Source organism: Plasmodium gonderi, assembly GCF_002157705.1.
Source record: "Plasmodium gonderi DNA, contig: Chr10, whole genome shotgun sequence".
Taxonomy (NCBI): Eukaryota; Apicomplexa; class Aconoidasida; order Haemosporida; family Plasmodiidae; genus Plasmodium; species Plasmodium gonderi.
Genome location: NW_021628935.1, coordinates 1118958 through 1132331, shown reverse-complemented (window position 1 = coordinate 1132331; position 13374 = coordinate 1118958). Strand labels below are relative to the sequence as shown.

At 33.8% G+C, this 13374-nt stretch overlaps 2 protein-coding genes across 2 annotated transcripts; both read left to right on the top strand.

The window, feature by feature from the left end:
- Positions 1-6717: 6717 nt before the first annotated feature.
- PGO_102350 (hypothetical protein, conserved) lies at positions 6718-10632 on the top strand (the record flags this gene model as incomplete). Its single annotated transcript, XM_028688265.1, has 1 exon — positions 6718-10632. One exon carries the CDS (start codon positions 6718-6720, stop codon positions 10630-10632), a length of 3915 nt encoding a protein of 1304 aa, XP_028544066.1.
- Positions 10633-11943: 1311 nt separating this feature from the next.
- PGO_102340 (hypothetical protein, conserved) lies at positions 11944-12994 on the top strand (the record flags this gene model as incomplete). The annotated part of the gene is made up of 3 exons (XM_028688264.1): positions 11944-11990; positions 12283-12441; positions 12850-12994. The coding sequence occupies 3 exons, from the start codon at positions 11944-11946 to the stop codon at positions 12992-12994; spliced, it is 351 nt and encodes a 116-aa protein (XP_028544065.1).
- Positions 12995-13374: the final 380 nt, after the last annotated feature.

Below are 13374 nucleotides of genomic sequence, written 5' to 3'. Positions count from 1 at the left end.
GGTTGGAATGAATAAACCAGGAAGGTGTGCTTCTATATGTGCTGCAGACTATTTTCCTGGGATGTCCAATTCTTTATGATCTCTTCCTCCCCCACCCTTTCCTATAGTCTGTGCACTCAAGTTAGGGGAATTTTAATGACCTTTGATGCGTACAGTTAAATTTGTTTAGCAGACTATTTGATAGAATGTTTGTGGACTAGAAGAGACTTCCTAGTTAACAGATGGTGATGTTTTGAATTTTCTCCTTTTCGTTTTTTTTTTTTTTTTTTTTTTTGAGGGACAGTGCCAGACCTCCCTCTTTGGTTATGGCTTCTTTTTTTTTCGTTTCGACGTTTTTCTCCACAAAAAAAATATATCGTAGGAGTGTTTACCCTCAGAAGTGCTTATCCTAAGGTTGCTTGCTGACAGACCCTTTCTTGACACATTTACATATCTTCATACATGTTGTTTCCTCTTCATACATGTTGTTTCCTCTTCATACATGTTGTTTCCTCTTCATACATGTTTTTTCCTCTTCATACATGTTTGTTCCTCTTCATGCATGTTGGTTCCTCTTCATACATGTTTGTTCCTCTTCATGTATGTTGGTTCCTCTTCATACATGTTTGTTCCTCTTCATGTATGTTGGTTCCTCTTCATGCATGTTTGTTCCTCTTCATGTATGTTTGTTCCTCTTTATGCATGTTCGTTGCTCTTTATGCATATTCCTCTTTTTTGTGCATCCGTTCAGGCATTTTCTCTTGAGTACATATATTGCACTTCCATGCTTCTATTTTTTTTTTTTTTTTTTACCAACTTGCGGTTGAAAATGTTAACTTTTGAAGTTTTCTTCTCCTTAGATATTTTTTCCCCATCTACTAAAAATTAGGGAAAGTGGGAAATGATACAAGGGAGAAAAAAAAAAAAAAAAAAAAAAAAAAAAACTCCGGAAAAGTGAATAACAGTGCCACCAGTGCCAATACACACTCACTATTTATTTATCTACGCATTCAATGCAATCAAGCTCTACTGTGATTTTTTTTTTTTTTTTTTTTTTCAATTACCCCTCTGGCATGTATTGCCAACATTTGCTTTCCTCGGTTTATGAAACCAAAAATGGGTTAAGCAATGTATGCAAATGAAACTATAACTCGTCACTTCCACGCATCAAAAAAAAAAAAAAAAAAAAAAATATATATATATATATATATATATATATATATGCAAAGGGATATTACTTGTGAAGGAATACACACACGCGCTGTGTATCATCTTCTACACACACAACTTAGAGCATATATCTGGAATGTTTCTTCATTAATTTTTGCATTAGAAATTAAATCCACCTGTGGGGCTTCCATATAGAGTTTCAAACAAATGGCCCATATAAAATTGGTTGTTCTCCTTTTAGTTTTCCATAATTGTACAAATATACAAGGGGCTATTTATTTTGGGGTGTATGCAAGGTGGGAGGAATTGATTCACGATTCAGCTCGTCATACATGATTATATTATATTACATATGAATGAACAAGGTGGGATTTATTCGGACGTTCACATGCACCTCCTGAGAGAAAGCATTACACACGAAATCCACGTATCCATAACACAATATATCTGTTCGATTACACACAAAGAGAATATAGAACAAGTGAAATTGTAATTAAACATATTTAAATAACTGTTCCTATTTTTTATGCACCACCAGCAGCCTGAATATATGTGTAAACCGTTATGACAACATAGGGCACACTCATTTGAGAAAGAACTACATGTGCATGTATAAAACTTACGCATAAATAAACTGAATCTCAATGTGAATCTAATAACCTTTGCAAATTTTGGGGTGTATACGCATGGGGTTGTCACTTTCAGGATTGAGTACTTAAATGAAATTTTTTAATTTTGCAGTTGGGCAGTTTTGAAGTGGGACAGTTTTGAAGTAGGGCAATTTTGCAGTGATCCAACTGTCCAATTATCTAATTTAAAATTTTTTTTTTTTTTTTCCATATATATATATATATATATATATATATATATATATATATATATATATTTATATACTGTGTATCTTCCCCACGCAACGGCTTGTTCATTCGCGATACCACCTTGCCTCCTTTTCATGAGCAGGAGCAGACCTCGTCAGCAGACGAACCAAATGTATGCACCACATATGGATCTGTCTGCTTGTCAGAGAAATGTATTCACGCATTCGTTCCAATTTCTAAGGGTATTTTCATTTATTAAACATTCGAATGGGAGTAAAGTGAATAAAGTGAAGGTGTGCACATATATGAGGGGGATGAGCATGTGATGAGTATTCAAAAAAAGAAAAAGTATCAACCTATGTATGTGTCTATCTGTGTACCTATGTACGTGTCTATCTGTGTACCTATGTACGTGTCTATCTGTGTACCTATGTACGTGTCTATCTGTGTACCTATGTACGTGTCTATCTGTGTACCTATGTACGTGTCTATCTGTGTACCTATGTACGTGTCTATCTGTGTACCTATGTACGTGTCTATCTGTGTACCTATGTACGTGTCTATCTGTGTACCTATGTACGTGTCTATCTGTGTACCTATGTACGTGTCTATCTCTTTATGTATGCACACACGCAGAAGCGTAAAAAAAAAAAAAAAAAGAAAGAGCATTATGAAGCAAACTTAACATATACAAAATGCAGGAACACACACGTGTCAGAGATGAACCCGTGAAGGTTATCGTTAACTCCATGTTGAATTGTCTAGACAGTTATATCCACAAGTTGTCATTAGGCAGTTTCGCTTCTTTCATAAAGTACATAAAAAATATGTCTTTTTTTTTTTCACACTCCTTCGATTCACATATGTACATATTTACATGTGTTGAGTGTACGATAGTAGAAATATTTCAGATCAACTTTTTTCATGAGATGTATACACGTAAGCTCCATGAATGAACGTCGTTTCCCTAACCCCCCCACCTCGACCATATGAATGGTTATTATTGTTCCATATGAATGGTTATTATTGTTCCATATAAATGGTATTTCTTTTCTTTTCCTTTTTTTTTTTTTTTTTTTTTTTTTTTTCCTGTTTCATTTGCATTACCACCTTCACCGGTAGATTTTCGAAACCCCCTCACTTGGAGGTATAAAAAAAAAAAAAAAAATGTGTCACGTGTCAAAATGGTTAAGAATATTTCTAGCAAGAAGTATTTCTTCCGTTTGACTCTCCCAATTTCTGTACATTTCAAATACCTTACAGCGTACATATCTAAGGGGGGGAGGTTCCAATTTTCACTACAAGCACTCGTCTCTTTTTACAACTTTATATTCATACGAACATGTGCGTGTGTGTGTGTCTATGGCATATGTACATATATATGCTTATACACACATTTACACAAGAATGTTACAAGCCTTCGGATATAGACATGTCCCTGGTGTGTGGGATGTCGTAATATGTATATGTAAGTCCAAACAAATTACACAAAGGAAAAAAAATGGATATCTAAAAAGTTGGCTTATCACGTGTGTTGACGTTGGCAATTTTTGTCAAGCCTTTTTCAGATGGGATGGTACTTTCTTTTTCTTTCGTTTTGCCTTTTTTTTTTTTTTTTCTTTTTTTCCCAAGTTTAATCCGTTTCGTCATTCTTTTGTAGTAAAGCTAATTTGCACGTACATGACCCATCCTACATGCGAAAAAATAGCTACATAAAAAAAAAAATAATAAAAATATATTCGTTAAAAATTTTCAAGTTTTTGAAGTGTTTGAAGTGTTTGAAGTGTTTGAAGTGTTTGAAGTGTTTGAAGTGTTTGAAGTTTTTGAAGTGTTTGAAGTGTTTGAAGTTTTTGAAGTGTTTGAAGTGTTTGAAGTTTTTGAAGTGTTTGAAGTTTTTGAAGTTTTTGAAGTTTTTGAAGTTTTTGAAGTTTTTGATGCGTGCGCTTGGTACACTTTTCGGAAAAGTTTTCTTTTTGACAAAAAAATAAAATTAAAGTAAAAAAAAAAAAAAGGAAGCAAAGCAAAATATGATAAAATAAGTCTGCGCTCAAGCTTTGCAATTTTCTTCTTTTAAATATGTGCATGTGTAAATGGACGTGTATCTATAGATGTATATGTATACGTATGTATATTTATATATACACAAATATATATTATTACAAACAAATAAGGTTATGGGTATGGGACCCTAAACTGTGTCGTATTTCCCCATTTATTTTCTTGTAAATTCTGCACATGCACTTGCTTATATGCACGATGCCCTTTTGTTTTTTTTTTCTTTTTTTTTTTTTTTTTGCTTCAGTTCTATCCCTACTCATATGTAATATATACATATATTGTATATCGCATACATAACAATACTACTTCATATATACATATGTAAATACATACGTGTGATATATAAATGCATATTCACGCATGTGTATATATGTACGCATATATATTTATACATTCATACTTATATATGTACATACCTTTTTTTTTTCGCCCTCAAGGAGTAATGCCCGGGGTGGAAAAAGAACTTTCTCAAATCATATAAGTATTCAATTAAAACACGCTGACATATTTTTGTTTTACTTTATTTTACTTATTTCATTTTTATGTTATTTCATTTTTACGTTATTTTATTTTTATGTTATTTCATTTTTACGTTATTTCATTTTTACGTTATTTCATTTTTACGTTATTTCATTTTTACGTTATTTCATTTTTACGTTATTTCATTTTTACGTTATTTCATTTTTACTTTATTTTATATTTTACTTTATTTCATTTCTTTTTTTTTTTTTTTTTTTTGTAAATACATAAATGCAACACTGTCACGCATCTATGCTATACATATCTACTTATAGATCTGTGGAATTTACATTTGATGCTGTACGTTCATGTATGTACTTTGATTTAATATGTTTGCTTCCCTCAAGTTCGATTTAGTGGAGCCCTCGTTCCTCACATGCATACCATACCTGGGTAATCGCCTGAACAGTTGGGTAAACGTATGAACAGTTGGGTAATCGCCTGAACAGTTGGGTAATCGCCTGAACAGTTGGGTAATCGCCTGAACAGTTGGGTAATCGCCTGAACAGTTGGGTAATCGCCTGAACAGTTGGGTAATCGCCTGAACAGTTGGGTAATCGCCTGAACAGTGGGGTAATCGCCTGAACAGTTGGGTAAACGTATGAACACCTCGGAAAATACATCCATACTCAAATATATACACACGCGCATACGTGTACACATAAGACAACACAGTATTACCGCGCCAGCTTTCTTCGTTTTTCTTTTTTTTTTTTTTTTTTTTTTTTTCTTGAATTTTAAAACATGTACACATCAGTAAAGCGAACGAGCTACATGTGAGGAAGATGTCTCACGGAAGCGTATTCTTATATCCATACAGAAGATTTTGAGTGAAAAGAATATATACACAGAACCTTCAATCCACACGTCCCTGCATGGGAACTTATAGACTTATACCCATCGAGACATTATAATAATTTTTTGTTTAACAAATCGAAAGCTCTTTCAACATTTGCGAAGAAGCAATATGAACATTTTGGCAAAATCTGCACAGGAAGGGGGTGCAAAAAAAAAAAAAAAAAAAGAAAAGAAAAGAAATGAAAAGAAAAGAAATGAAATGAAAAGAAAAGAAGTGAAATGAAATGAAATAAAATAATCGAAACTTTTTCTATTCATATCTTTTCTTATCTTTTCATATCTTTTCTTTTACACCTTTTAAAAGAAAATTTCTAATGGTCTACTTTTTCTTCCTCTCTCCCCCCCTCCCTTTTTAAGAAAATTAGTTGCTAAATTTAAAAGCATTAGAGATTTGTTTTCAAGAATATTTGATGCCGTTCCATTTTTGCACTGATTCGCAACGTGCCTGTGGACATGCTTGTGATTTTCTGACACACCAAGTTACAATACTATTGACACTTTGGCACTTGTGTGTGTCTGTCTCTGCATGTGTGATACATTTCATACGCACCATTCATGACACCACGTCCACATATACGTGTAGCGAAGCCAGATTACTTTTCCATTTTTTAACCCTACCCTCATTTGAAGCCCATTTGACAATACTCTCTTTGAATATTCACACGTGCGTTCCGATCCCACGCACGTACACACCGAACACGTGCATACGTAGAAGTATGTACATATAAGTGTGCACTTATAAGTATTTACATATGAGGATGCACTTATATATTTACACACACATGCGTACGTGCGTGTGCCCTCTTTAACCAACGCCCGTTCCCTCTTGTCATAATGTGCATCTTGCAGATTTCCATTAGACGCTCTCTTTAACCCCTCGTCATATTTCGTACACATAGACATGCAAGTTATTGTGTGGAAGACCAAATATTAGAATCATCCTACGTGGTGATAGTTATAAAGACACTAAGGTTTACACCACCTTGGTTCTATGGATTTACATACTTGTGCAAATTCATTTGTAATTTTTCCTGTATGTTTTTTTAAAAATTACAGAAATTTATATCTTCTAATTGCTCCTCCCATACCCTTCTCATTCACGCAATAGATGTCCAAGTGTAGAAGAAGTGGGGAAAAAAAAAAAAAAAAAAAAAAAGTGGCTATAAATTATTCATTGAATTTGAGGTAGCCAAAGTAGCTGAAGTCATTCCAAGCGATCCAAATTGAACTAATTTTTTATTGAATCGTTTCTTTTTGTTTCTTTCCACATTATCCATATACTGAACCTATAAGAACTCACATAGTAAGAAATCCCATGTTAAAAAAAAAGCGTGATAAAGAGAAACACACCTTTGAATGCATCGAAATGGATGATATAAAAAAGATGCAAGGAAAAGATGAAATAGATAAAAAGAATGAGAACGAGAATTCTGAAGATGAAAATATTAGTCTTGATGATTTGAGTGAATATTCTCCAAGCAAATTAAGCAATCATTCAGTAATGGCAGAAGAAGTAGATGAAAAAAAGGAGAAGGAAGAAGAAGAAGAAGAAAAAATAATTCACTCTAAATTGTATGAAAGTATGAATAACACAAATAATGATTTAGAAAAGAAAGAAACCAACTGGTTCGATGATATGGATGAAAATGATGAAGCCGATGACTTGGATGATGAAAATGGAAATTCTGCAAAATTTGTTGAAAAATTCCCTAATTTGTTGTTAATGAGAGATGCAAATCAAAAGGAAGAAATATCTCTCGAGAGTAACAGAAGTGGCGAAAATGGGAACCCACAAAGTAACATGAACAGTAACGTAACTAATAATGTTCATGAAATTGTGGTAAATAAATACTCTCACAGTGAAAAACAAAAAATTCAATCATCAAATTACCTGACTTGTTCAGGCAAAAATATAAATTCTGAAAAACAACAACAACCACCTGATAAGAAGAACACGGTTGAAAATAAAGAAATATACAACGAAAAGGAAAATATGTACAGTCTCTCGTTTCCACTGGAAAAAGAAACATGTACAGACATAGAGAAAGAAAAAGCATATCATAATAAAAGTTTTACGTATATACAAAATGAATGCACATCCGATATGATAACTGAGATAAGCAAGCCAAAGTTTACCATCCCAAAAGAAGAAGATATGGAAGAAGAATCAACAATAAGAGAACAAATACAACGAGAACGATTATGTAGTAGGAAAGACATCAGTGATGGTGGTAGTAATATCATCCACTTGAATGGAAACAATAATTCTTATCACACAGACAGGAGAAAAGAAGGACTCTTGCAAACATCATCACTTACAAAAAAATATCTAACAATTAAAAACAGTTTTGAAAAAAACAAACAAAATGACAACCAGGGTTATGAAAAACAAACAGATAATGAAAAACTGGATGGGGAACAAATCAGTAGAACAAGCCCCAATTGTAATCAAACTTTTGATGTAAAGAATGAGAAGTATTCTCTTTCGTCTCTTCATCACAATACTGTGAACAATCATATTGATGAACACCCAGGTCTTGGAGATTTTTCTCCTCAAGGAAGGGCTATCAAGTGGGTCCTTGCATCTGATAAAGAGAAAAATCAGCTGCATCTGGAGGGTAGTGCAGGTAGCTTGAAGAAAATTATTAACAGGATAGAAGAATCTGTTTATGAAAAGAAGGTGAAGAAAAAGAAGAAAAGCCGCACAGCGGATGGTGGTGGAAGTAACCATGAGGATGAAGACAGATTTTGTGACAAAAATGAAAGCAGGATGAGTGATAGTCTCGAAAATAGTGATGTAAATTATAGTGATACATCCATCAACCATGTGAATAATAAAAATGCAAATGCCTCTGCAACACATTCACAGAAGCATTTGATGGAGAAGCCATATATGAAAAGAAGTATCATTACTAAACATCCACTTAAAAAATACAGTTCTCTAAGTTACAGTAATCAAAATGTACCTTCATCAGAAAAAGGTTCAAGTAATAATAATATAAATTCTGTACCAAATAAAAAGGCATATAGCACAAGTAATATATGTGACGAATACATGGAGAAACAGCAAAACCAGTTGTTTCAAATGCATAAATGTGATAACGGATTGAGAGATTTAAATCCTCATACAAGCATCCCCTATGGATCAGTTGAACAGGAGGATTTGGAAATTCATGAGTTCCAAGGACAGAGAGAAAATTTCCCGATAACCACCAAGGTGAACTCTGACAGAAACACCCTCAAGCTAGAACATCTAAAAGAGGGGGAGCATCCGTGGAATCAGTTGAATCAGTTGAATCAGTTGAATCAGTGGAATCAGTGGAATAAGTGGAAGCAGGAGCAACAACAGCAGTTGCAGGAACTGTCACTGAGACGAGCTGATCCATGGAGAGGTGGAAATAATTTTGATGAAACAGAAAACAAAGAACCCATCGATAGAAACAGAAGTGACCATTTATCGACGAATAAAAATGTCGAAACGTATGTAAATGATAAAGCCGTGGTTAGCACATGTGAAAAGCCAAACGAGCCAATGTGCATAAATGAATTTGTTTCGCCTTTGCACAAATCGAATACATTGACCAGTTTGAATAGAAATTCGTCAAAGAAGATATTCAAGAAGAAGGAACTAGAAGAAGATAATAGACCCTTCATGGATGATATGCATTTTGAATTAAGCCCAATTAAAATAAACGATGCTAATCTTGAAAAATGTTTTTATGCCATTTCTGATATTTGTAATGTAGAAAATGGAGAATATGGAGAAAAAGAGGAGGAGAAGAAGAAGATGAAAAATTGGGATGGGCATAGGACTACATCTCTACCCAGTGAACCAAGTGAATATAGATTTGAAGAAAGAAGATGGAGCGAAGTACAGAAATGGAGAAGCAGCAATGTTTCTATAAATGATGATAAGCATATACAACATGTCACTAAATCAAGTGACGTAAATTTATATGAAAATAACTTCATGAGTTTAGCACAAGATCCATCAGACCACAATCAACAATCCAAAAATGTGCACAAAATTTTCAGCAAAGAATATGAATCCTTGGGTAAATTACGACACAATCATGTGGAAGAAGCAGAAGGAGAAGAAGAACAAGGAGAAGAAGGGAGGGCTGAGTACAATGATGAGAACCAACAAGATAGACCACACATCAGCGTGACAAGGATTGGGAGTTCCCAGTGTAGGAGAATTGGAGAAAAAGTGGAACCAAAAAAGGATGAATCGGTTGACCATTCAGAACATCCAACTTCAGTGAAAGAAGGAGAAGAGACAAAAGATATAAACATATCAGAAACCAACAAAATAAAGAGAAGAATAATTGACTGTAGAAATGAAAGACTAAAATGGGGAACCACGCAAGTTATAATAGATATAGATGACACGATAAGATCAAGTGGTGGATATAAATTTTTCAATTATGCATTAGGAGGAGTAGATGCACAGTATCAAAGAGGAGAAATGTATCCAGGTTCATTTCAATTCATTTTCGAGCTAGCCATGAATAAATTATCCACAGAATCCAAACCTCTCTTGTTATCTGTATTAACAGCAAGAATACCCCAAGTACCAATAACAGAAGATTCTGTTTTAAATAAAAAATTTAATGAAGTTGCATTGAGAAGAGGAATAAAAAGCTGGGGAATTGATTGTGATAATAAAATTTTATATTCAACATTGAAAGAATGGGTATGGAATGAGACAAGAGGAGAAAAGAAATTTTTTAATTTTAAACAACTTCATAAATATGTAGTACAGCAAAATGCACTTGTAAGATACATATGGATTGGTGATACAGGTGATATGGATAAACAAGCAGGAGAAATGATGATTCGCACATATCCACAAAGAATGAAAGCTGTTTTTTTACATCATGTCAAAGGTAAAGATGATAATACTTTATTACCAAGTGATTATTTTATCAAATCAGTTCCCATATTTTTTTTTAGAACATATATCGGTGCTGCAACCAAAGCACATGCTTACAACTTAATTGATAAAAAAGGATTAACCAGGGTTCTCGTACAAGCAGTTCTCGATTTGGAAAAAAGTAAAGTTCCTGCTAGTTCCTCCAAATGGGAAGATTTAATTAAAGACATTATTTTGAGCGATGCCATGGATGAACTTGACAAGTACAATGCTGAGACTGTCAACAGGACAAAGAAAATTATAGCTCAACGTATGAAGGAAATTTCCGAGCGCAAGCTGCACTTCATTAGTTAGTCCAGCCTCGATTCGGTCGGTGCTGTTCTGCGGATTGAGACGGTGTAGAATGAGGAGGCGGTGCGGATTGCAACGGTGCAGAGTGAGACGGCGTTACACCACCACCCCTCTTCTCCTCTGTCATGTCATGATTTGTTCTTACCCAATTATCGTTACTACTTTTCTCGTACGTTCCTTGTTTTATATCCATATGTCATAACTTTATGAACTTTTTTTTTTTTTTTTTTTTTTTCCTTTTTACACTGATAAACACAACTATCATCATTTTTGAAACGATGTATTTTAATAAGGATAAATATGTTCCGCACGAGACATGAGGCTTTTTTTTTTTTTTTTACCCCCGCCCTCTCAATTATTACACTTGTATGGCTAGCTGGCCATAGCACGTTCCTTGTCACCACACCAGCACATCATCAGCAGCAGCACATCATGACTCACGATTTTGTGCATCTCACAACTGATCAACTCATTTCTCCCCTGTTGCATGTGAACATCTCCGAATTGTTTCACTCCCCCACTTGTTGGCAAATGAAAAGTGACATCTCGTCCATGCAACTGCAATGGATCTTTACACAAGCATGTACATAATTGCACATATGATAATGCATACGAATGAACTAATATTTCTGCAGTTCTCCAGCGTTTTTTCCATCTATTACTGTGCATGCAAATTTTTTGCTCAAAATAAGTTCTGGGCTCAAGGTTGTGTAAGCACAATACATAGACGTATAATTCATGCAGCTACATCTATGGATGTGTTTATGCATGTATATCATAAGTGCATATTCATGTAGGTATATCATAAGGGCATATTCATGTAGATATATCATAAGGGCATATTCATGTAGGTATAACATATGGATGCATGATTTTTTTCTCTTTAATGACCCCAGTTGGTAAACGCCAAAATTACGGTGAATACCCTGCAGGCTTACGTCACAATGCACCAAAAAAAAAAAAAAAAAAAAAAAAAAAATATAAAGTAATAAAGCAAAATAATAAAAAAAAAAAAAAAAATCACCAAAGAAAAGAGATTGAAGCATTTTTATAATAATAATTTTTTTTTATTACTTTATATTTTTTTTTTTTTTACGGAAAAACCACGTTTAAATGTTACATTAAGCGCTCTTATGTTACCATTTTTCCCATTCTACATTTCTCCCCCTCTTACACCCTTTCCGGTCATGAAAAAATGGATATGGTGTGACAGAAAATGAAAAGGCACAGTCGATCAAGTTGCACAGTTTCTTGCTATAGGAGCAACATATTTGCTATCTACACTTTTTACCACTAAACATTTTTCAGAAAGACATGGAGGGCGTTTCCAAATCGAATAATGTTTACGCTCTGGTAAAAATGTTAGGCACTGAGATTAACATTTAAAGCATACGAACAAACATAAGCCAGGAAACCTATTTTTTTTTTTTTTTTTTTTTCATTTACATTACATGGAAAAATATGTTTTCTCCATAGATAGATCCTGTTTATATATATATATATACATATACATATATATATCCATTTTTGCTACTTCGATCTCGTTCACGTTATACCACGTACATCCTACCGCGTACGTCCCATCGCTCACGTCCTAAGACACCATTTTGCTTAATTTGACATCACCCCACTTTGCATTTTACCCGTTCGCAGAATGAACATGCTGGACATCAATGCAGTGAGTCATGTGAAGACGGCAATTAAACTAATCATATTCGACCACTTTGGATTGACAATGCTACTGAGGGCAGATTTTAAGATATTCAAGGTTATGCAAAGTAGCACCTTTTTCATTCTACGTACGGATGTCAGGTATAGAAAAAAAAAAAAAAAAACTGAATGAGAAGAACAATTCGGGGAAAACAAATTTTAAAAACGCCATGTTGGAGGGGAGAGAAGAGGGTGAAATATGTACATGAGTTTTTTTTTCCCTTTTTCTTTTCCCTTTTTTTTGCGTTCTTTTTTCCCTTTTTCTTTTCTTTTTTTTTCCCTTTTTTTTTCCCTTTTTTTTCCCCTTTTTTTTCCCCTTTTTTTTTTCTTTTTTTTTCCCTTTTTTTTTTCCCTTTTTTTTTCCCTTTTTTTCTTTATTTCCATGTTCCCACATTTGAGCTTCGTTCCCCACTAATATTTCGTCATCGTTTTGTTGTCATTTCCACCCCTGTCCATTGGCAGCCATCGAGACATATCTTAACAATTCATCACGATTCTCCACCCCTGCAGACATCTCAGTCTCTTCCTGTATTGCATGCAACCAAGTCAGACGAATAAGCACGAATTCTCCCTCAAGGTACTGAAGATTTCAAATTTTATGCCAAACTTGGCATGTCCCACCAGAGTTATTGAAAATTGTGTTAACGAAACTTAAAATGTAATAAAGTTCAGTGTGCACGATTATTCTATACTTGTATTCATCTCGCATCATCGCCCCATGATGGAGATGTAACAAAATAGGAAGAAAATAAAAAAATAAAAAAAAAAAAAAAGGACGGACAAATTGATAACTATATAAATATGTGTGTGTGAACTTAAAAAAAAGGAAACGCGCATTATGTTCCGCGTTGAGGAATCATACTTTTTTTTTTTTTTTTTTTTTTTTTTTTTTTTTTTTTTTTTTTGTGTGTTTTTTTTATTTTTTTTTTTTTTTTTTTTTATTTTTTTTTTTTTTTTTTTTTTATACTCTGTTGGTATGTTTTTTTTTTCTCGTATTCGTGCCTTTTTTCGCGCTTTCATACCTTTTTGGTCATT